Source organism: Anolis sagrei, chromosome 6 (assembly GCF_037176765.1).
Source record: "Anolis sagrei isolate rAnoSag1 chromosome 6, rAnoSag1.mat, whole genome shotgun sequence".
NCBI classification, from domain to species: domain Eukaryota; kingdom Metazoa; phylum Chordata; class Lepidosauria; order Squamata; family Dactyloidae; genus Anolis; species Anolis sagrei.
Window position 1 is genome coordinate 36,620,138 of NC_090026.1, and position 26,362 is coordinate 36,646,499.

At 38.6% G+C, this 26,362-nt stretch overlaps 1 protein-coding gene across 2 annotated transcripts in view; it reads right to left on the reverse strand.

Annotated features, from left to right (window-relative positions):
- Nucleotides 1–26,362, reverse strand: part of LOC132778223 (signal transducer and activator of transcription 5B) — an 83,100-nt gene that overhangs the window by 26,010 nt on the left and 30,728 nt on the right. Inside the window, exons 3-5 of one of the 2 annotated variants that reach the window (XM_060780981.2) lie at nucleotides 4,358–4,495; nucleotides 757–913; nucleotides 507–596 (exon numbers count right to left, since the gene is read on the reverse strand). In XM_060780981.2, coding sequence (XP_060636964.1) covers nucleotides 507–596; nucleotides 757–913; nucleotides 4,358–4,485 — 375 coding nt within the window. In that variant the 5' untranslated portion in view covers nucleotides 4,486–4,495. Of the gene's footprint in view, nucleotides 1–506; nucleotides 597–756; nucleotides 914–4,357; nucleotides 4,499–26,362 lie in introns of both variants that reach the window. The other variant, XM_060780982.2, reaches the window with a different exon arrangement.

Here is a 26,362-nt window from a genome sequence, read left to right on the forward strand (position 1 = left end):
AGGTGTGGTCTAACCAAGGCAGAATAGAAAAGTGAGGGCTCTTCTTTGTTCCCCTCTGCTACCCATGCATGGACTTGTCTTTCTGTTGTAGCCACCAACTGCAGCGGCCTCCCAGACGCCCTAATCTAGATGTGACCTATGTGAACTATTATCCAACTTATATCACCCCTCTTTATTCACTGCTTCCACCACAGATACTGTGTCTGAATTCGAGATTTATAATATATTGCATTCCAGAAGGACACATACTTTTGTAACTGAAATTGAATGTGACAAAGCAGAACAATTTTATTACATTTAAAACATATCTCATGCTCTCTTTCTCTCCTGTCCAAACTACTGCAGGCCTTAAACACCACTGATTATTCCTATATCTAACCTAACCTGTCCCCCGATTCTCGTTCATTCACTTCACTAAACATAACTTTCACTTCACTAAACATAACTAAATATAACTTTCCAACCAACTATATCAATTGCCATTCCACCAATTACTTTTCACTTACATCTGTGGCCTCTCGGACTAGACGCTGCTCATGATAGAGGATGTGCCGGATACAGCGCACCAGTTCCAAAGGGCAGTGTTCATATGTGTTCTATAGACAATAAGAAGCAGCAAAATGAAATTTCAGGGTAGAAAGAATGGGAAAAAGTAGCAAGTGGCCCCACAGCCCACCCATCCATTAGGAATCCTGAATGCAAAGTTTCTCAATTGTTTCCCAATTTTTACTATATCCCCCAGCAGCTGAAACCCACCTTCAACTGGGTGGCATAGTGACCCAGTTTGATCTTCAGAAGGAAGCCGTCCTCACCCACTTGATGGTCTGCCTTCTTCTGCAGTTCCTGAATCAGACCCTCCAGCAACTGAGTGGCTTTGGCACCCTCCTGGGGATTGTCCAGGTCAATGGAGTCCCTGTTAGATTAGATACAAATCAGGACTGCATGCATGAGTTTCACAGGGCAATTTCTGCCCATGGGCTCTATCCCAAAATGAGGCAAGCTGGCCACAGGAAGATCTAGAACAGTGGTTCTCAACCTGTGGGTCCCCTGATGTTTTGGCCTTCAACTTCCAGAAATCCTAGTAAAATGGCTGGGATTTCTGGGAGTTGTAGGCAAAAACAACTGGGGACCACAGGTTGAGAACCACTGATCTAGAGACTATCTTGCTCTGTAACAGGGGCCAGCAGGTTAAACCGCTGAGCTGTTGAACTTGCCCACCAAAAGGTCAAATTCCAGGAGTGGGGTGAGCTCCCACTGTTAGCCCCAGTTTCTGCTAACCTTGCAGTTTGAAAACATGCAAATGTGAATACATCAATAGGTACCGCTCTAGCGGGAAGGTAACTGTGCTCCATGCAGTCATGCTGGCCACATGACCTTGGAGGTGTCTATGGACAGCGCTGGCTCTTTGGCTTAGAAATGGAGATGAGCACCACCCCCCCAGAGTCCAACACGACTAGACTTAATGTCAAGGGGAAACCTTTACCTTTACTTAGCTCTGTAACACACGTATGTCCCTCTGCATGATTTTAGTTCATCTGAAAGTACTACCACTCCCCAGTTTCTTACAATCACTAATTACAATTTACAATTTCTTCATAAAGAGGTATTCAAATCAAATAGAAATTCACTCATTTGTCACTTAGCTCAGTGTGCATAAACACATGACACTAACATAGAGCACAGATCTTTCTCACTACCTTTCCACTGTACCACTGTCATAGATGTGCACATAAACAAACAGAATACAGGTTTAGACATCACCCTTTCCTATCATTGCAGACTGGATGGGGCATGCTGTTATCAAAATATTTTTAAATACTTCATAAACTTTTAATTGTTTAAAAACCTTTCTCTTCTAATTTTTAAAATGGGCACAGCCCGTTTCAAATGAGCTGCAGAAATGTCTAAAATTTCAGTCACAGAGAGAAAACAACTTGAAAATACATGACACATGCCCCTTTAGAATAGTCCTACAACTCAAGTAATATTTTGCCTTTTCCCCAATCAGAGAAGATGAGGAAACCAAAATTGGGTAACAGGCGGTGGCGTCATTCATATCAAATAGTAAATAAGCTTCCTGGGAAACTTACTTTGAATTAACTGCATAGTAGTGCACATTCAGCACTAGATTTGGTTCCTCTTTTCAGACAAGTGGCTAGCAAGCCTAAAATAGCAAGCCTAAAATGCATACAACTTGAACAAAGGCCTGATATGTTGCTCCTAATTAAGACAAGGTTTGGTTTTTTTAAAATACTTTTTATTAACACAAATAAGTATTTTTCAATATTATTAAAAAGGAAGAAATATGGGGTAGGCCATTGGGAAAGGGAAAGGGGAAGTAAAGACAAAACATTTTCACAAAAAAGGAAAAAGAAAAAAAGAGAAGGAAAAAGATGGTGAGTAATATAAAAAATTAGGGCAGGTAAAAAAGGGTATTGTAACTTCATCTACTCCATAGTGGTGTATTTATTTGTCCTTTCAAAAGTTCTTATTTTCAACTTCTCCTTTTGTACTATCGTGTGAAACAACTATTTTCTTGAATCTTTTCTTTGAACATATTAATATTTCCATCTTTTCTCACTTCAAATATTCTTTGATAGGTTGCCAGTAGGTTTGGATCATGAGTTTTCTTTGGTATGTTGACAACAGTTGGGTTAGTCTATTCTTGCAGCTGTTACTAGGTGTTTTTCTCTTTTTCTGTGTCAAACACTTTCAATAGAAAATATTCTGGTTCCAATTTGATTTTTATATCCAACATTTTCTGAATTCTCTCTTGAACTTCTCTCCAGTATTTTCTTGCAGCTCCACATGTCCACCACATGTGGAAGGAAGTGCCTCTCTGGGTCTCACATTTCCAGCATTTATTTTGTATGGTTTTATAGCATTTAGCAAGTTTTTGTTGGATGACGTACCACTGGTACATCATTTTCTACTAATTATTTTTTAAGTCATACGCATAGGTGTATTTTATCTTATGATTCCAGATTTTTTTCCCCATTCTTCAAATTTTGTGTGACCTTTTTTGGCCACTCATTTTACCATGTATTCTTTGACTTGCTTTGTTTCTGTGGCCCATTTTAGCAGTTTTTTGTAAATTTTTGTGATGACTTTCTTTTCTGTTATCATTATTTTATCCCAGAAAGAGTCTTTATCAGCAAATCCCATATTATTGTCCTTATTGTAGTATTTTCAGCTGTCTATATTGGAACCAGGAAACATTTTTGTATTTTTGATTGATTACTTCTTATTTTCTTAGCTTGTAATTTCCTTTCTCTTTTGTGAGTAATTCTTTATATGTAGGCCAACTTTCCCAAACTAATTCTCTTCTCTGTCCCGCCTCTAAGGGCAGTATCCACAATGGGTTTTGAGATATAGTCTGTTTCTATAGTTTTGTAACCTGAGGAAAAGCTCTGGCCTGTTTGGCATCAACAAACCAGGATCCTACAGGAAGAAAAATATTTTATGCTTTTTTAAAAATTCTATTCACATTTCTGGAAAAATCTAAGTATGAGCAAGAGTTTTGACTAGCACTAATGGTATGGCAGGATTCACCAGCAAGAATTGTCTGTTGTTGTGAATACAGCAAGTGAAAGGAAGCTGTTTAACATGAAAGCTACCTGGACAAATGAATTAATTATAGAATCCTTTCATGAGGACTGTGGAGCTAGAATAGCAGATTGTTTGAGAAATATTTGGAAAGAACTGTCCAAGAACTGTATGTCCGCTGAGCAGGCACCGACTATTTAGAGTAGTCTCAAGATAGCATCGCTGGAAGATGCAAAATAGAAGCAAGTGACTGATATGAGAATTAGCAACCAGTTAAAAAATTGGCTTGAGATAAAAACACCTGGAAGGCACATATAGCAGACAATTATCTTGATTGGAAAACCAAAGTAGCTTGCCAGTCATGTGGAATGAAGGCCAAAATATATGCTATCACAGTTGCATCATTGTGGCCTGGATCTTTTCCCTGTCAAAAATTATCTGTTACCATAGGCCCATTGTGGTTCTAACACTGGGAGTAGGACCTGCAATTTACTTTGTCAGAGACATCATCCCCATTTTAATAAGATGACATAAATTGCAGTTGAGGGCTCTATTCTGGACTGGATTGCATGAGAGGAAGCAAAGGGTTAAAATGCCACTGCTCTGGTACCTCTGTTTTGTACCAGTACAAAACAGAGATACCGAGACATATGTGGGAGGGGCTGCCTACAAAATATACTATGGCAGCAGTTGACAGTTCCACAATGTGCAACAGAGGATTTCCTTCACTCATAAAGGACCTGCAATGAACTCGCAATGCCTAGTTCCGCTGCAAGGCTGAAGATGGCCCTGGACAGCTAGGCTGACTTACCATGGCTGGCTTTCAATCCATTGTGAGAGGTAATGGCGGACCTCAATTGGAAAGTGCTGACCATAAAGGGCTTGCATCTGTCGCAGGGCATCCCCCTGCAGCTGCTGGGCTTGGATCCACACTGCCATAGCTCAGGACCTGCTGAAGAGGTGGCTTGTTAATACTACATAAATATGACATATAATCCATGTTGTACCCCATCTTGAGACACAAGGAGAGAAGGGTAATAAAATTATTATTATTATTATTATTTGATACAACAAGATTAGTAGACAGCAAACAAGATCACTATGCTGGTATTTGTATTTGATCACTCGTCAGACACTTCCCAAGTGTCTAGGATTGTGTGATATTATTATTATTATTATTATTATTATTATTATTATTATTATATGGCCTCTAGCTCAAGGTGGGGAAAGTGCAGTCCATAGGCCAATGTGGCCCTACAATTTTTTATGCCCTCAAATTGCCTCTAAACAACACTTGCCATGTTGTTGGACTTCTTGGGCCATTTTAGGACCAGGAGAGGCTCTTTTTCAAAGAGAAAGTAAAAGAAGAGTGACTTACAATCACTTTCTGTTTTTTAAAAAGATCTCTCCTGAGCCTAAATTACTTGAGGATAAGGAGCCTCGCAAAACTGATGGTTTCTATGAGCAAAAAGGGTTTGGTTTTTCTTTTGTTTTTCGATATGGGAGATACAGCCTTAAATAATCATCATCATCATAAATTTTATTTGTACCCTGCCACCATCTCCTCGAAGGGACTCAGGGAGCTGACAAAGCACTCCAAGGTGCCACACATATAGTAAACAATATATAGACATAAAAACGATAATAACGTAAGATTACAATTGGAAACACATTACAAAATAACACATAATAAAATATTAAAATTCATAAAATGCAGTCATGATTGTGGATAAAACTGGTTGTTTCCAATTAGCGAACCAAGTGCCAAAATAATGCCAACACTAAGTCCTCAGACTAACCCTTAAAATCTACACAAGAGGTTATCCTAAATTCTCTAGGGCCGGGGGGGGGGGGGGGCACCACCAACAAGGCTCTCTCTCTCATCCCCACCAACTGTACTTGGGATGGTGGTGGGACCGAAAGAAGGGTTACTGGGAGAGGGAGTTAATGTAGCCCCCTCACCTTCTCACAACTACCCACCTTTGTTTTAGATCAATGCATCCTTAGCCTGTGCTGCTCTGGACTCACCCCAACCTCCCATTATAGATTAAAGCTACACATGCAGAATGTGTAGTTCCTTATTATGCATCTTCGTATAGCTCAAATACAGATGTGTAGAAATACCCAGATTCTTTTATAATTATTTAATTATTTTATTTTAACCATTTTATCCTTTTCTTTCCAGAAAAGCTAAGGGAAAATAAGTATAGAGTGGGTGGATTAAGTACATCTATAGTGATTATAGTCCAGAAGTAAAATAGACTGCTCTGCATTCTCGAAGCCAAAAGACCCTTTCTCTAAGCTCTAGTAACTGATTGTATATTCTGCCCACTTCATCCACAGATTCTGCATTCACAGATTCAACCATCCACATTTTGAAAATACGTTTTAAAAAAGCAAACCCTGATTTTTCAATTAATATAAAGGACACAATTTTATTAAGACATTGTACATAATGGGACTTGAGCATCCATGGATTTTGGTATCCACAATGCGTCTTGGAACCAAATCCCAAAAGATAACAAGGGACCACTTTAGTTTTTAAATGTTGTGTGAGAGAGAAAGAGAATGAAAGAGAAAGAGAAACAGAGAGCAAGGAAATTACCATGCTCACAGGCTCTTTGACTGTGTATGTGCTTCAGGCTTCCTGTCAACTTAATTCTACTCTATGAATTTCATAGGGGGGTGCAGTGGTGCAGCAGGTTAAACTGCTAAGCTGCAGAACTTGCTGACCGAAAGATCAGTGGTTCAAATCCGCAGTATAGGGTGATCTCCCGTTGTTAGCCACAGCTTCTGTCAACCTAGCAGTTTTAAAACATGTCAATGTCAGATCAATAGGTACAATGTTATTGTACTGACGAAGGCTTTCATGGCCGGAATCACTGGGTTATTGTAGGTTTTTTCAGGCTATATGGCCATGTTCTAGAAGCATTCTCTCCTGACGTTTCGCCTGCATCTATGGCAAGCATCCTGGATGCTTGCCATAGATGCAGGCAAAACGTCAGGAGAGAATGACTCTAGAACACGGCCATATAGCCCAAAAAAACCTACAACAACCCTACAATGTTATTGTTTTACTTTGTTTTACATTGTTATGTATTTTAATGTGTTACATTTTAACTGCCTTGATCGGGCTTGTCCCCATGTAAGTCACCCCGAGTCCCTTCGGGAAGATGGAAGTAGGGTAAAAAAATAAAATTATTATTATTACCATTTCGGTGGGAAGATAACGGCACTCCATGCAGTCATGCTCGCCACATGACCTAGGAGGCATCTACAGACAACACTGGCTCTTTGATTTAGAAATGGAGATGAGCATCACCTCCCAGAGTCAGACTTGACTAGACTTAAGGGCAAGGGGAAACCTTTACCTTTATGAATTTCATAGGAGTTTTTTTTTAAAGGCAAGGAATCCTCAGAGGTAGTTTTCCCAATTTTTTCCTCTAAAACATAGCATTCAGTACCTGGCATTCATTTCCACTCAAGTACTAACTAGAAGTGACTCTACTTATAGCATCTGCTGCCTTTAAGGCCTTTGGACCTCCAGGTGTTTTGGACTTCAGCTCCCAAAATTCCTAACTGCAAGTAAAATGTCCGCAAGTTCAAGTCCAAAACACTTGGAGGACCAAAAAGTGGGAACCACTGCCTTAGGGTATATTGCCCCTCTTAATTGTTGAGGCCCCAGGCTAAGAGGCTAAGCTATTTGGAGCTCTTTATAATTTAGAGTGGGAAAAGGAACCAAAGGTCATAATACATTTTACATTGGATCATTCATAACTGGTTTCCTGATGGGACTATATAGGTTTGACTAAATGGGATATTTATATAGTTTCCTTCCGGGGAGGGGGGGGGGGGTTCTGTGCTCCCAGTCCCTTAGCCTGCGGCAGATGGAAAAGCCTGCCATTTAGATGGGAAAGAACACAGAAAGCACACAGAAAGCCTGCAGCAATTTCACCAAAAAATTAACAGCATCAATCTCACAGCTATATTTTCTGAAAAGTAACCCTTATATCACAAAAGCAATTGCATATCTTTTGGTGCATTTATTAATCCTGCAAAGAAGAGCAAACAATCTAGTGGCATCTGAAAGGCTAACAAATTTTATTATAGCAGAGGGCTTTTATGGAATACAACCCCTTCATCTGATGCATGGGATGCTGACTCCTTTGACAGATACTTATTATACTGGCTTGGATTGGAAGTGTGTGTGTGTGTGTGTATAGTAGGAACCGAATTGCAAAAGCTGAACACCTAGATCATTATATATTATATGGTGACCATTACTGGTTTGAGCACTGGATTGTGACTCTGGAGGCCAGGCTTCAAATTATCATCAGCCATGGAAACTCAATGGGAGACGTTAGGCAAGTCATATATTCTCAATCTCAAACCCCTCTCTGAACAAATCGTGCCAAGAAAACCCCAAGACTTATGGTTGCCAGAATTCAACAATAACTTGAAGGAACACAAGACAACAATTAAACAAAAAGTATGGTAAATATTGTGACAAATGTTAAGTTTTTCAAGGTGTCACAAGATTTTTGACGGATATTCTGGTAATTATATCTTTCTTTTCAACACTAAAAGCTTTTATAAGGAGGTTTATCACATTAAATTGGTATAGCCATAACTTACACCAGTTTAGTGCTTTATATACATTTGCATGGTTTTTGGTTAGATTTGAGAACTCTATGATTCTATAACAATATAGTCTTCATCCATGTTAGACTCTGGACACAGAAATCTTTTTCCTTTTCGTAACACAAATACCTGGGGAGCAGCATTCTTTAAGATTGACTGATGTGATTTATAAAAGCATGGTTTGATTCACATAACTTAGAATCAACTTAATGGAATTTACTACCACAAATAGCATTACGATCATATGCCCTAAGATAATTGTGCACATTTATGGATAAGGCCAAATTTGTTGATGACCAAATGTTGTATTGTGTTTAAACTGCTAGGCTGGCACTGGGAGATGCAGGTTGTCATCCGCACTGTGCTATGAAACAAACTGGGTGACGTTGGGTAATTACAACATGACTTATCTGCTGGACTGCTGTAAAGACAAAGTAGGGGAAGGGTAAGATCTCTGAGTTCACTGAAAGAATGGTGCAATGAAAATTAATGAACTGAATACATATACAAAAGCAGTTTACATGTCAATATATTTTGCTAAAGGGAGCTTACACTTCAGCATCTGTTGCTATGGGGAAAGCATAAGAATAGCATGGGCCCTTTTACTCTATACAATTATAGCAGTATAATTCTACTTTAACTGTCATGGCTGCAACTTTTGGAGGTTTTGAGGTACTAGAATTCCCCAGCAGACCATTATAAAAACCCCTCCATAAATTGCAAAATCCCAGGATTACACAGGCAATGGAGGTAGAATACAGTCTATAATTATGTAGTAATAAAGTGCCCCAGTAGGTTTCCTGCCGTTGGATTAAACCAGACAGATAGGCCTTGGGCCCGATAAAGCAAAACCGTTTCTATATGGATTTTGGGATGTCGCACAGAGTAAGACATCCAGCCACAAGAACATGATGATAGGATGAGTCCCGTCACTGAATTCGTGGTGCTATTTTGGGTTGGTAAGACTTCCCAACACCAGCACAGAGATGCCAACTTCTATTTTTGCCCTGGGCGACACTCAAGCTTGGCAGTTTATTTCAGGACCCTGGGCATTTAAACTGGCTTGTATTGTACTAGGCACAACAAATGTTGTGTAGAAAGGACAGATGAGGGCAATCCATCTATAAAAAGCAAGCCGCTGCCTTGTCACGTTTACATCTGAAGCTTGACAAGTCAGATTCAGTAGCTAGAATCTTAGGAGATGACGCAATAGTGATCAAAAATAAGGAAGTACCATGTGTTCAGAAGAAGGGGAGAGGAAGAGCCGGAGAATTGCCAGCCGCTGAAGCACATGACATACCACTGCAAGCTCAGAAATAAATAAATGCAAGTATCTTCCGAGCCAAAGGACAGCCTGGGAAAAGACCAGAATGGACTGAGGAAATGAAAAACATTGCACGAGACCAGCATTACCCACTTCTGTTTCTAGTACATTAAGGAGATGGAAAAGGGAAGTGGTTCATAGTAGGATCCCCTTCTTTCTCCTATCTTGGATAGGAATATAAAAGCTGTACTTCTTCCTCTGCAGTTTACAGCACAAATGTTCCCTGAGAAGACTACTAGATGCTATGTGAACCTGCCACGAGTCATCTGAAATAAGACAGGTGATTACTGGAGCAGAGTCTTCTCAGCCTTGGCACCCCACTCGTGGCATTCCTATTAATGGAGAGATGTGCCTGACATTTTCCTTTGGCACCAACTTTCCAGGATCCCACATGGATGTCAAAATCTGTAGATGCACCAATCCCATTATATACGATGCACAGTAAAATTGCATCTCTTACATAAAAATAGCATAAAGAAAATTTGCTTTATGGATTTTTAAAAATCAAGCCATGGGTGGTTGAATCCATAGATATGGAGGCTTCACTATATGCAGTTAGCCTTAAGGAGGGCTCCACTGCTAGCAAATCAAAACTTCAGGGGTAATTTGTAACATGCACCAGAAACAGCTATCAGGAGCACAGCCATTGCTGCTGATGAACACCAAATATTCTGCCAACAGAAACAGCTGATTTTTTCCTTGCACTAATCACAGCCAAAGCACACACAGCAGCAGAACAAACAGAAGCTGAAGGCCAAGTCTAATGAAACTTCCTACACTAAAAAGTTTTTATTTCCATTGCAGTCATCTCCTGCAATAGGCAAATTCTTAAACACAATCTTCAGTGGGGACTTATTAGGAAATGTATGGCCAATGGAGAAGGCTGACTGAGAAATATCAGATAAAAAGAGAACCAGACAATGACACCTAATTACTCATTCAGCCATCACTGTTGCACTTGCTCCCATCATGCATCATCACTATCAGGCTCTCCCTGTGGTTGTGAAGACCATAATGAAACCTAGCATTGTCCCTATGTACAGGATTGCCACCTATGGTGATGGAAATCTAACTCTTAACAAAAGTTGGGAACAAGAAAAGTGCTAGAAGGAACAAGCACCAGCATACAGCAGAAGAAAAAAAGAAGGAAGGAAAGTATCACGTTGTTGTTGTAATAATAATAATAATAATAATAATAATAACAACAACATCCACTATCTCGCTCTTGAAGATGACTAAAAGTGGCTTGACATAAAAACATTAGCATAGAATTTAAAATATACAAATATGCAAACATTAAAACAGAATTAAACACAAACAGCACTAAAAATTCACAGTTTAAATCCATCAAAACATATTCAAAACATCTCACATGCCCCTTCTGATACTGATGAAACTCCCATTTTCTGATTCTACTCAACATAGTCAATAGTAATAAATGTTGGGAATTGCATTCCAACAATATCTGGAAGTAGTGGCTGCTAATGGACCAAAGTGGATGTGTCTGTAGGACCATACATTTTCCAGCCTTGATCTAGAACAGTGGTTCTCAACCTGTGGGTCCCCAGGTGTTTTGGCCTACAACTCCCAGAAATCCCAACCAGTTTACCAGCTGTTAGGATTTCTGGGAGTTGAAGGCCAAAACATCTGGGGACCCACAGGTTGAGAACCACTGATTTAGAAGATCTCCAAGAAGAATATATCATCAGGATCATACTGTTAAGATTGCGTTCTAATGGCCCTTCCATATAGCTTATATAACTCAGAATATCAAGGCAGAAAATCCCGCAATATCTGCTTTGAACTGGTTTTATCTGAGTCCACACTGCCATATATCCCAGTTCAAAGGAGAAAATGTGGGATTTTATTCAGCTGTGTGGAAGGGGCCTCTGATGCCGTGCCATCATGGTGTTTCCCTATTCTAGGTGATTGGTGCCTTCCCTGTGTGTATGAGGGTTGTGTGTCATCAGCATGATTATACTTAGTGAATTGGTGACAGAGTTATTAGGGATTCCGTTACAGCCAACCTCTTCCCTTTTCTAAAAAGTGGCTTATTCCTCCATGAGATCAAGGGCCCATAGATTCAAGGCTAGATTTTTGTTTCTGCTACCACTACCAATCTGTATGTCAGGGTTCATCATTTCCGCTCACCATTTTTAATCAGTTTTCAGCTGAAAATAGTATAATTTCAGAGATTATGGGATATGGGGAAGCAAAGCTAACTCATTTGTATGTGATTTTCTGACATTTGGGGCCATTTGGGTGAAAATCTCTTCAAAATCAACTTAAGTGTTTTGAATTTTTGGGGGGAAAGCAGATGGATTCTGAGGAATTAAGAGAAACAGAGGGACTGCAAGGATGAATTGACCAAAACGGCATCCACACGATGTACTCCCCCCCCCCCCACACTCCTACTATAGACTAAAAATGATGGAATGGGGATGAAGAATTCGAATAACATTTGCATAACATAAATGATTACTTCTTTCATGTAGATTTGGCCATGGAGGGAAGTCAATGTCTATTATATTGTGAAAGTAAGTAGGAACCTAGGCTAGAAAAACCCTGTGAGATGCACTGGAAAATGAAATGCAACAGCTTTCCATAGTATTGCTGCAATAATAGTAGCCACTAAAATAAAAATGGATGACTCTTTGGTCACAAGCTGCAGAATTATTCCAAACTGCGAAATGACAGGAAAATGAAACAATGAGCTATGGGAACTGTAGTTCTCAGGAGTCCTTTCCAGCATAGCCAATGGTAAAGTATAATAGAAGTTATAGTTCCAACATTATTTGGAAATTGTAAGGGTTATGCGCAGAGCTGCTCGCATCTGGAGGACCACATGTTCTCCAAACGATTTGCATCCTCAGGATCACTGCTTGAATAAAAGCAATTCTAACTGATTACAATGAGCAGGCCTTCCCAAATATGGCATTGTTATACGATATTATCGACCACTGATGATGCAACTGGACAATTATTTGATATGGAGACGCTTGGATAATGTTTTTAATGCTTTGTATGGTTTTTATATTTTTATATTGTTGTTAGTGTTTTAACAATATTTTATGATTGCTTTAATTGTTGTAACTGTCCTGGCATCAAATTGTTGCCTATTGTTAACTGCTCCAAGTCGCCCCTGGGCTGAGAGGGGCGGTATACAAATGTAGTAAATAAATAAATAAATAAATAAATAAAGTGGTCTAACTCAAAATACAACACGTTCAGATGCCAAGATACCAATAATCATATTTAAAATTGCCAAAGTGATACTTTCAGGATAAGAGTAAGCAAATATGACACATGTTATTTATAACATTATATGCATGTGCACATGTATGTCAACCTTGAGAGTTTGGGCATGTGAAAAGACAAGAAATTTGACCTCTGAAATAGAAGAGCGGTAGAAAGGGACTGTCATTTGTTTCAGTTTCATCTATGGAACTGATACTGTATAAAAGAAATCTCAATGAAACTTTCCAGAAGTAGTAAAAGATAGGGGGAAAAGTTTTACCTGTTCGAATAGATACCTAAAAGCAGCTAAGTGGGGGGAAAAGACTTTGGAAGTGGGTGGAGAAAGGACAAGCCCTATGAGTTTCTTCCCATGTTGATTCCCATTGTCCCTCCATTAAATCATTATAGTACAGGTTGAGCATCACTTATCTGGAAGTCCCATATCAAAAAAATTATTTATTTTTTTACTTGCTACATTTATATACCGCTTTTCTCCCCCTAAGGGAATTCAAAGCAGTTTCCAACATTATAAAGGCAAAATTCAATGTCGTACATACATGTGAAAATCGAAAGATAACAAGACAATAACATATAACTATAAATTAACCTAACCAAATTAAAACATAAACATAAAGAACATTTAGACATAAAGTATAAAAATTTAAGCATCGATAATATAATAACATTTATATTAAAACCCAGCAATAAACAACATGATTTAAAAATAGTTATTAAAATCATCCCATCCAAAATCAAGTCCGTAGTTGTTCCACTGGTTCTTTCACTATTCTTATTATCTTCTTGCACTACGAGCTTTGCTGTCTGAAACTTTGGTCACTTAACCACATTTTTATTTTACAACCTCATCAGATGGAGGAAGAATCGTTGGTATGCTCACTTCATCTCAAAGGATCCACGTGAATATCTAAAATAGTGCTACCTTTGTTTTCCGATTGTTTAGCGTACACATACACTTTCTTGCATGCATGAAATTATTAAAGAGAGTGTAGAAAATTACCTTCAGGCTATATATGGAACATAACTAATTAAATTTCATGTTCAGACTTGGGTCCCATTTCTAGGAAATCTCATTATGTATGTTTATGCAAATATAGGTACTGTAATTTAAAAAAAAGAATCCAAAAAAGAATCCAAAGTCTAAAACATTCCTAGTTCCAAGCATTTCAGATAAGGTATAATAAACTTGCAGCTTGAACTCATAAATCTGATTCCATTTTTAAAACACATCAAAGATTCTCATGCATATAAAATCTGAGATGCTCACAAACACATTTCAAATAACCTTTTTTTAAAAAACAAGGTCACAACAACCCAGAAGCACAGGCACAAACTGTTATACAGAACAACAGTCTACCTACAGAGCAATGCAATGGAACAAAATAATAGTCCTGCACTCTACTCATATTGAAGATGAAGCCAACTTGTTTTCTGCTACTCCAGAGATTAGCACGTGGAGCAACAGATTCAAACCACACCAAAAGAGACTTCACCTAAACATGAGGTAGGACTTCCTAATTGTAAGAGCTGTTTGACAATCGAATATGCTTCCTTGGAATAAGGTGGTGTCTCGTTTTCTAGGTTTTTAAACACAGACTGGATGGCCATCTGTCAGGAGTGCTTTGATTGTGCATTCTCACAGCACAATATGGGGTTATAATTCATGCAGTGGTGATTTGCAGCGAAAACACAGCATGCAAGTATACAAAATCCTGGTCCCATAAATTACTCAATACATATAAGAAACTCTTTATCTCTTTGGCTATTCTGAATGTAGAGAAAATTTGCTACCTCTCTGGTTGAAACAGTTTGCTTACACCAGAAGTGGGCAAAGGAGAATCCCCATAAATAGAGAGAGAGTTCCCAAATACCCAAAAAATGCCTTCTGTGGTTGACAGAAAGCATTTCCACCATGTTTGGAGGTTTCTTGCCCCCATAGAATTTTAAAAATAAATTTCTGCAAAAAGTTTAATAATATACCCCCCCCCCAACATGTGGTTGAGTGTGCAATTGAACACGTTGTCTCTTTCCAAACCAATGCAGCATCTTACCCTTCCACAATCACATACCCGCATCTAATGCTATAATCTTCTGAATGAAGCAGTCCGGGACTTCAGCCTGCCAAACAGATTATGACATTCTTACACATATTTGATACCTGTCTTGATTTTGGTATCTCTCTAATAGCAGCTGGTGGGTTCCACTGATGGGTCACAAGCACGTGTCCACCAGTAGCTTCATTCATGCAGTAACCTCCTGGGCCTCACAGTTCTTGTTGCTGCTGCCTTTCCAGCTGCCCCCGACAGGAAAGAGTAATTTCCTTCCAGCACATCAGCTGCCACTAGTAAACCAGCTTCCTCCCACTCAACGTTCAACATCAGCATTCACCCATACGCTTTTTACTTGCCTGGGAAACAAATGCACAGTGTTATGAACTCCTGGAGTTGTTGCAGTAGGAGTGGTTTCGGCAGCAGAGCAATTCTGAGTTTATTTGAATGACGAGGACCATGGGGATAAATAAAGAATACCCTAACAAATAGGTTGGGGTGGCCAATACAAAAAGAAACCATGCTCCAATGTGATACAAGTTCTATATTTCATACATCTGTCCCGGGAGCCGGAAGAGCTATACTGTTCTTTGATTCCACACTATGGCCTGGATCCAGAGAAATGGATTAAGGTTACTGCTGCAATTCTTAGTCCTCATTATGACCTATAAAGCCCTATACAAGATGATCTGAAAGGCAATATCTTCCTATTTAAGTTTGCTTATGTTTCAAGATCCTTAGGAGAAGGCTTTCTCTCAGTCCCACCAGCAAGTTCTTGGTGAGACATTCTTGGTGGCTGCTCCCAAACTGAGGAATTCCTAGGCTAGAGCCAACTTGAAGACAATAACATCACCAACTTGCTCCTGACATTTTCCTACTGTTGCCTCTGCTTTTTTGTTGTTGTTTCACAACACTCCTGTAGGAACACATGAAGCAGCTGTTCAGTGTCTTAGACTTAATAAATAAAGCAGCCACTTCTCCTGTTGCAAAAGGGACCCCAACGTGAACTATGTTGTGCTGTTTTCCAAACGAATTACAAAACTAATTGGTCACCACAGGCTACAAAGCTTGTAAATTAATTTGTTTACATAAATAAGAAGAATAGCACAAATCTATGGTCTTTACTTGTTTCAATGAATTTATTCCAGCCTCTTTATTCAGAAAGATCAAGGCAACTAACAAACTAAAGTATAAGAGGGCCACCAGACCACTTAAGATAAACATAAACACAACATTAAATGCAAAAGCCTTAAAAACGAATCAAGTCAATCAGATAAGTATTTAAAACTTTGCAATTATTAAGAACAGCAGGGAGGAAAATCCCTCAGAGGAGAGTTCTTTTAACTGGTAGAAACAACAGCGAAATCTTTCTCCTGTACTTCAGGCAAATGTAACTCTAATACAGGTGAAATGTACCCGTATTCCTATATTAATCTTGTTGGATAGATAAACATTATAACAAATGGCATCCTTCGTTTCTTTTATAGCAAACTCCTGTAAACTTTGTCAGAGATTCTATAACAAAGAACTTGGTACTCTGATAATCTCATATGCTGTAATTATTTTTGTTTGTTAAACACGCATTTCTTTCCCCTTAAGATTGTCCAGAATGTATATGTATAGAATACAGAGTTCTAATGAAATCTAAGAGCATGAGCAGGGATGCTGAACAGGACTTTCAACATCCAAAGACTACAGCTTAAGTACTTAATGTCCCTTACATTTCTGCCTGATTATGAAGAAGAATAAATCTATGCCCATATCTGCTCACAGTACAATCTATGTCATCTGTATGTTGGCTAGGAGGTACAGTTATATGGCTCAGTCTTCCATGTAGAAGGCAAGTTATCACAACTCCTGGTGCAGAACAATGACTTGCTTGACTGCTTATTCGGACTCTGGGGAGAGGTGAAGTAAAGAGACAGTAATAGCCTGATGAATGGCCAGGACAGGAGCAATTTAGCTCACAGTGATTTGGTCAGGTAAACATGAGCAAGCCTCCTGGCTAAGAAACCCACAGGAGACCCTGATTTTCCTTCCTATGGCTCTGCCAATTGAAGCCCTCCAATTACAGATGCACTCAGGTCCAATTTAACAAGGATTCCCTGCTGACCATGGCAAACCGCTATTTTCAGTGCACAGAAGCAGACCAGCAGTCAATTCAGATACATCCTTAAGTGCTGAAATAATGTTCTTCCATACCTGAGCCCCTGCTAATAACCATGGTCCTATCTTTGGAACTAACTGAACCTTTCAGACTATTTTCAAAGGTAGTATCACGTATACCACATAGCAACAGCAATTCAAAGGCAGTGTTGTGTATAGCACATAGGCAAGTCTGCAGATTGTTGTTCCAGTTTCGGGCCAAACTCCAGTAAGGAACCTGAATCCACAAATATCCCCATCGGTAGCAGTAGTATACTGTTAGCAGTAGTATAACAGTGTTCAGAAAAGGCAGAATACATCAATGTAGATAAACTACTCCATCTCAGTAGGCCTGCTTCTGTTTATTATCTGTCTTATGTCCAATTTTGAGGGAGAAAAATAAGATATAAACCTAATAAATATAGAAATCACAAAATATTAGTTCTTTGTCTGGTCCATTACATATCCCAGACACCAGTTCAGCGACTCCACTGCCTCACTTGATTCAGATATAAAGGGGAAATTCAGTTACATGTCATTCAGATTTTGTTGATAACACCTCATCCAAAATCCCAAGATGATTTCTCCCAGTGGTTTCAAACAGATGTTATGGATAGGAAGCTGTCATTGATATGAGACCTGCACTGTCCCTGAGGGCTACTGGAAAGCTACCCCACTGCTCCCTTTTTATTGCCCAAAATGTAAACTTCTACATCAGGTCCTATTTGATAAAAACACTCACCAGGATTAAGAGCAGCTGAACTTCCTCCTCCCCCCAAAGGTAAAATTGCCACCAAACCAAAAGGAAGCAACATATTCTTGGGGGGGGGGGGGGGGGGCATTGGTCCTAACTGCACTTTCTCCACTCCAGTTAAAAAATTAGAAAAAAAGATATAATGGAACTCTTGCAGGATAATTGTCACAGGGTTTAGCAAAAGTTTCCCAGCACCTCTGTCTAGAATTGCTCTTTTTCTCTCTGTCTTCAAGCAGGACAGGAAGGCAAAACATCATGTCATCTACTTGGAAGAACCTATCTACAATGATGCTATGGTTGATAGTATTGATCAATGATGGACTTTCAGATGTTCCATCATTTTTCTAGCATAGATTACCCACCAGGCTAGAGTGAAAACTGAAAAGAGATGCTGTTTATTTAATAGTTATGAAGAAGTAGACATTCAGCAGATTGCTTGTTATCCAGCACCCCCTTGCTGAAATTCCTCAGGATACCAAAAGCAATTTCTGCTGATGGATCCAGATAATGAGTGGCTATCCAAGAACACATCAGAGTTGTCCAGTTGCCACCTTCCTATGTACCTTGCCCATGAAGGGAATATTTCTAACTAGCTGATAGTCCCCAAAAATGCATTAGATTCCATCCAGGACATCAGAGTTTTATGTGTGGCATGAAGTACTGTATTCCCTTTTTTTGCCAATTCTCCATTTACTATCATTCAGTTTCATTTTGTATCCCAAGTTCTACTTTTATGAGACATAAAGGGGAAAAAATATCTGTCTTCCCTCATAATTGAATACATTGATTAAATTCCTTCTCTGACAAAGGTTGGCAGATTGAAAACTGAAGACAGTTTTTATATCTTTAATGGTTGTGAAAAAGAGAGAATTTCAGCAGATGCCTCTTGTCAAAATTCCCTTTTTTACTTAATTGCTGTAACATCCTTCAATAATAAAAAGGACTGAGTGACCAATATATTGCCCATAATAGCTCTTTGTTAAATAAAGAGGGAATCAAGCTTCATCTGAGAGACCTTCTACTTACTACAAGGTTGAGTCAGAAGAAAGGAAATGAAGTTTCATTTCTTTCGGGGGGGGGGGGTGTTTCAAAGATCTCATATCAGAAACGTACACTCTTTCCTATATTAGTATGCTGAAGAAGAAGAAAAGGAACAGAACTACCAGGTTCCTCTAAATTATTATGCCAGTTATCAGCGAACAAACAGGAGAGTGATGTAAGCAACTTTTAAACAGTTGTAAAAAGCACAGAAAACTCACTGTTGGGATGCCCTGGTGAGAGGTGTAAAGAATCTCCCTGATTTGTTGTGAAGGAAGTAGTGGTACTCATAACACATGTCTGAGACCCAATGCAGTTTAAAAAGTGAAAGCACACATAGCTTAAAAAAATACATTGTACAAAAGTTTTTTTAAAAAAACAATCAAACTACCACTAAAATTAAAAGCAAACCAATAGAAAAAAGAAGAACAAATGTAAACAGTTCTTCCCCATAAGCAGTCAGCCCTCAAGATCTGGCAAAAGATCACCTGCCTACAAAGGAAAGAAAGAATAGTGCAAGTCTAGCATCCCTAGGAAGGGAGCTACATAGCCTTAGAGTAGCCACCAAGAAAGACCTCTTACATGCTCTTATCAGATATACCAGTTATGTAGAGTTTGATTTGCACTGCCTAAGTCTGAAATATAGACCATAGTACCTGATATTTCAGAACTTTCATCATTTTTTCCATTAATGTTTGAGGAAAATATCCTCTTCTTGATAGTTCCCACTATTAACAGCTGTGTGAGTATGACAATACTCAAGTGGTTCAGAAAGGGAGCATAATGCAAACAAACAACTCAAATAAAAGTAGATTTTAGAAACTGGCATGAAATACCACTAGTACAACAAAGCTAGGCCATTCTTGGCCAAGGCAATTCACACAACCTTATTTTGGAAAATAGAAATAATTGCAAGTTTGCTGCTAGAAGAGGGGAAAGTTGAAACTCCTCAGCAACGAAACAGAACATTTCCAAAGTCTGGGAAGAACAAGATACCTATTAACCTAAAATATTGCCTTCAGGAATGATACTTGGGTACCCATCCACACAACCCGTAATAAATGAGAATTGAACATTTAAAGAATTTTAGATAGGATTTTCACTTGTATCAGGTTTTTTGCCTTGACGAGATCCTTCCAGTTCTGTTAAATGCTATCCTTGAAGTAAAATTCGAAGTAATTTCTGATTTCCCAAACTCCTATGAAATTGTTGATGCCTCCACACACATTCATACAGAAACCCTTCTGTAGAAATGCACTAGGCCCAAAAGGCACCAAAAAGATATGTTTACAGTTCCAAATGCAACCAGCCACAGCAGCTGTTTAACTAAACCCCAGGGCTCAACCAATAGATGGGACAAGGTATTTTTCTTTCTCTGTGATGAGAGATGCCAACAAAACCCTAATCCGACTGGGAGATTCCAGGTTAAACCTGTCCTTAATCTCTAACATAATAACAAATCACTCCGGATAAAGCAGCATCTGTCTGCACAGATACACTTTAAAATGTGTCATTTTGCAAATACTGACAGACGGCACATTCCCAGAGTTCCCAGGTCAATAATATGTATATGATAGAAAGTAGCATCTAGAATCAAACTTGAAAGTCTTTCTGCTTCATCTTGTACAAATATGCATCCTGGTTCCAAAGTTCAAGGCAAACCAGGGTATGAGAAAGCTGTACAGTTTTTAAAAACCACCATGATGCTAACAGTTAAAACCAGTGTGTTTACCATGATGAGCAAGAACAAGTTCAGAGCTGACTGGTTTTTGTGTAGGAGGTCTGGGAAGTACCGCAATAAAACTAGGAAAATCCAGGTGTCTGGTTGCCTTGAGATCAGGTACTGATATCCGAAACCTTTTAATCATCACTGAGGAAGAAATGTTAAATTCGTGAAATGTTAAATGTTAAATTTCAAATTAAAATACCAATTCTGCTTCTCCCAAGACTAACAAGTGACTATGATGTATCTTGCCTAAAAACCTGTGAGGTTTGTTGTTATTGTGTGCCTTTAAGTAATTTCCAACTTTTAGTGAGACTGCATTGAACCGATCATGGGGTTTTCTTAGCAAGATTTGTCCAAGGGATTTTTTGCCTTGCCCAAGATTACTAAGTGGGTTTCCATGCCTGGAAAGGGTTTGAACTGTGGTTACAACACAATAGTTACAATAAACAGTTACAATAAACCCAACCACTATGCCTCGATGGCTCTATTAGTGTTGCATTCTGCAAGTGTTTTTGAAATGCCAACAACTAGAATTATGGGCATTTTATAAAATGAAGGCAAAACATGCTTTAGTCGTTGCAAAGAACATGGATTAAAACCACTTCAAATGTGTACCAAAATATGCACAGTTTCCATGTGGGGCTGAAAATAAAATCCTGCAATCTGAAATGAAAATAGACCAGAACAAGAATGTGGGTCAGAAACTGAGAAATTCTTAACTGATTTCCACCTGTCGGTTTGTAAGATCTGCATCTGCAAAGGTAGTGATAAGTCCTTTAAAGAAATGAGTAATAGCAGTACTTTTTCCAGAGCAACATAATACTTTCTTGTGTTAACTTAACCCTTGACATAGATCTCACCTTCTAGTTACCTTGACTTTCCAATTGGGGAGGAGATCTTAACGAATCAGCCCCTGTCCTGAGCCTTATTTGCCTTGCTCAAGACTTTCTTGGTGGGTGAATGCATTAAATTCAACATTGTGTTGGTAGTCACTACAGAATCATTCCACACACACACACTTTTAGCCCTTCATGTTGACTCAAAACCAGCTTCTGAAGTCTCCCTAGCCTTCAAGAACTGATATTAGGGAGCCTACAATTGGCTGCAATATAAAGGAGGCATATCATTTCGCTTCTAGTTCCATTGCACTCCTTTATTCCATCACTAGTCCAACAAGATTCTATTTTTAATTGATTTTTTTAAAAATTCTTTAATTCTGATAAAATTTGAATTTTATGCAGCTTATGGGGATGCAGCTTATAATGAAATCTGAATTCAACACAAAACATTTTCATTCTACATTTGAGCCTACATGGTATAATGGTTTCAGTCTTGGACTAAGGACTCTGGAAGACCAGAGTTTGAGCCCTTCTCAACTCTGGAAATTTCCTGGGAGACCTCTGAATGTGGATCCAAAGCAATGAATTTGAATTTGGATTTGTTAATGAATGTTTTTAATTTACTGTTTAGTTAATGTTTTAATTGGGATGTTATTGCTATTGTTTGTGTGGCATCTAATGATTGCTAGCTGTAAGCTGCTCTGAGTCTGGGGGTGAGAAGGGTGGGATATAAATGTTTGAAATAAATAAATAAATTTCTGAACAAATCTTGCCAAGAAACTCCCATGAAATGTTTGCCTCAGAGGTCACTATACGTCACAAATAACTCGAAAGCACACAATATCTCTTAAAACTAAATTCATGATCCTCTGTCAAGCTTACCAAAATGAAACCCTTCTTATTAGGAAGTAGCATAAGTTGAGACTAAACCTGGAGATCTCTTAATATTAAGAAAATCTAAACTAGTTACGAGCAATATAACACACCCATTATAAGCTGCCTATGGAAGGCTAGTGTTTGATTTATCCATAGATTTTAAGGCTAAGTGATATACTTATGATCTAATGAGATATATATATATTACCTTTTGTTAATGTAGAGTATAGAAATTTATGAGTAACAGCCATACCTCATGGACATATTTTTCTTCATGGAGAACTATTGCTATTATCTCCAAATGTCACTGGGTTGCAGCTCCCTTCAGCTCTAACCGTTGTTACCAACATTCAAAGCTGATTGGTGCTTGAAATCCAACATATGAAGGGTGATATGTTCCTTGTCCATTATCTAGTCCAAGGTTACTTATTCTACTTATGACCCTTTCCACCTGAGAAATGTTTATCTGGCCCCAGGTATATAGGTATATAAAATAGATATATTAATAATAAATCAGCATTTGCAAGGCTTACTAAACAGGCTGATTTTCCTCTTTGTGGAGTACAACTGAAGCATTTTCTTCAGAGTCATTATAAACACTGCATTTTGTTGCTAAGAGATTGTGCAAATGTGTGGCATTCAGAAACTTTTTACAGTTGACAAATTTTTCGTGGACTCCAACTCAAGCTAAAAGAACTCCATTTGAGGTCAAGACCCACAGTTTAAGAAGCAATGATCTAGTCCGACATCTGTTCCTGTTTCCCACAGTGATCAAACAGATGATACAAGCAGAACTAAACCTCTCCCACTGTTGCTTCACCACATCTGGTACTTAAAAGCCACACTACCTCTCAATGTGGCAGTTCCTTTTAGCCAGCATGGCTAATATCCACTGGGGGATTTACCACCCTCCCTGATTCTGTTTAAGCCTTTTTACAAACTAGTGACCATCATCCATAAATTATGAGCTTTGCTTCTGAAGGCCTCAGGCAATCAGACCACTAAGTTCTGTCTTGAGGGAGGACTTTTGTCTTCAAGTATGTCATGTTGGCATGCATCTTTGTCTAGACTGCCAAACAAAAATCCTCCAAGTTTAGAACTGCCACCTGTCTCTAAGCACAGAGAATTGTGAAGCACAAAAGGAACTTGGGTTATTGCAATGCTATTGCAGGACCAGATATGTGGTTATTTTGGGCAGGGCTGGGGAATGTGTGGCCCTCCAGGTGTTGAATTTCAGTTCCTGTGGTTTCATATGCTACACTGGTGAGAAGGATTTACACTGCAATAGCTCCTACATCAACAGCATACAGCACAGCTTTCCCCCAACTTGCTATTCTCTCATTCTCTGCACTACAGCTCTCATAATCTCCAATCAGAAGCTTCCTTCTCACACCAGCTGGGCAGAGGATAAATGCTGTCTGGCTTGTGTGACATACTAGCATTGTAAGTTCTGCTATGGAAACTGAGACAAGGATGGAACAGTTGGGAGCTATAGCATGTGCCTTTCCCATGTGGTGTGAAACTTGGTGCATTACGCCTATGGAATAGCTGCTGACATGATTACATTTTAGATGTTCCTAATAAAGGCACAGGAAGCGGCCACAGAGGGTTAACATTTGGAATTTCCTCAGAATCATAGTCACAGAGAGGATTTGCCTGTGGAAGACTGGTGGAGTAGAAGAAATGAAGCCTATGTGCCCCACACTCCAGCTACATAAAAACAGGTATGGATGGAAGTGCAGTGTTGCCTATCTTCATAGCTGTAGAGAATTTGGCACAACTTTTCTGACTTATTCCAACATGTCATGACACAAGACGCATCTGTGCCTGAGATTCCCTTAGCATGAGAATTGCTGGGAAATGATATCATTGTGATGTTACACTAAACACAAAGAATAAGACAGCAAAAGAAAAAGAAAAACAACCACAGAACAAGGAGGAAAAGGAGTAAATGGAGAAACAGAAGGCTAAAAGATGGATGAGCAATAGAAAAAAAGGCAGCAGATGATCTGTGTAGTACAAAGAAAAGAAAATGCTATGAGATGAAGAGATTCATAGAGAAAAAAAGGCTTGATGACCAACGGCAGTGCAGAGAGATCCATAACAGTGCAAAAGAGAGAGACTGTTATTAAGTTGCAAAGTAGAAAAATACGCACCCCAAAGTAGAAAAGAGACACATCTCCATTACCTATATGTTTCTATATGTATAGAAACATATAGGTAATGGAGACCCAAGATGTCTAGAGACCTGTGGGTGAGGGACAACAGAGATGGAGATCTGCATTGGTGCAAAGTTAAGAATACAAATACAGCAGAGCACATGGCCAACAGTAGAGAGTAATGGGACACAACCTCTCTACCTGTCCCCCCCATTTTTCCTATCTAGACCCTGTCAAACTCCTGGATTGCAGCAATATACTCCAAGACAAGAAGAAAGGAAACTGGGTGAAAGAAATGAAGGAATCACACATAATTATCTTGTTTGGCAAGCAGGAGTAATATTTTAGAACATTTTGGACAGAGGGACACACTGCCATCTTGTTTGCTCTCTACTGCTGAGATAGTTCAAATTTTAAATTTGTTTTGGCAATCTTCTTTCACATTTACCGAATTTACATAATTGTTGGTCTAGTTTAATCAAAAGGAAGAGGCAGGGGTAAATATTTTTCAAGAGGGTAGTCTTGTACTTTCTATTTTTCCCAAGTAGTCTTGCCTCAGTTGGTACAACAGCGGAGACCAAGGATAGTTTCTAGCCATCCACCGAAAGGGAGGTAGATAGAAAGGAGGAATGCCTGTATTTCTCTGTGTTTTGATTGCTGTTATGTCAATTCCAGAGTGACAGAGAGCAAAATTAATACCTGATCAGCTCTAACTACAAGTTACAATCCTGGATAAAATTAAGTTGATTTCTGGCAGACAATGGGTTACAATACCTTACAGGTATAAGATATTTCAGTAGATCAAGGTAACAGATTTATTGTTATTAAAGGGAATGCTGGAAATAAAAAGTTCATGCTTTTTAACTGTTTTCCTTAATTTTAACTGTGAATTTTAAAATGCTGCTTGTGTTTAATTCTATTTTAATGTTTGCATTATTTTTATATTTTAAATTGTATATTTATGCTTTTATGTCAAGCCACTTTGAGTCTCCTTTGGGGAGATAAAGCGGGGTATAAATAAATATAATAATAATAATAACCCAATAAAAAAGCATTTACTACAGAAATTGATGGCATTCTTGGAATGATCTGTTCTTTTAGGGAGGAGACTTCAATACTGTATTGATACTGACTTCAATACTGAATCCAATGCCAAATTAGACAGCACTCTATTAAAAGTAAACATACAAGATTCAGTTCTATGGGATTTGTCAATCTTTACTTCTGTGGGCTTACATGGTGGAAATACCTAACAGGCAAGGAATACACCCATTACTCAGATCTGCACAAACTCTATACAAATATAGATCACATGTGGGTGTCTGGCGATGTGATTGATAAAGATGGAGACATAACAATCCAACTTGCTACAGCTTTTGATCACAACTCTGAGTTTAACATGGAAGTTGGCCAAGCCTGATAAAAGGACAAAGGTTTAGTGTCTCCACCTCTCACTGCTTTACAAGAAACCTTTTGCCAAGATTTACAAAAAACATCAGAATCTTTTTTTTTTCAGTTAATGAAGTGCCTAGCACATTAACTGGGACACAATGAAGACAGTAGTAAGGGGTTATAGAAGGATTTCAAGTCAAAAAAACAAATATAAATGTGTGAAACTCAAGACTTTGCTAGCTTTACCTTGCAAAAAAAGTCAATTTTATATCAACTTAAAGAGGGGGTGGGGAAGCTGAATTGACTATTTTGGATTTTGAATAAATTCAGATCACCTTAATCTTAACCAAAGGGGTAATTTTGAATGGGGAGACAAAAGTTCTGCTCTATTTATATATAATTATTTTGTTCTGTACAAAGGTACCATTATCCCCTCCTTAGATACATTAAAAGTATTTGAATTTTGGAACTCATTTTGTTGATATTGATGAAAGAATACTTAGCTTTGGTTATAAACTTATTTAAGAAATGAAATAATGCTGTAGAAAATAAACTACATTATTTTCCCCTGCCCTCTCTATAAGTTGTATTTTCCTATTGGATGAGAAAACAATGAACA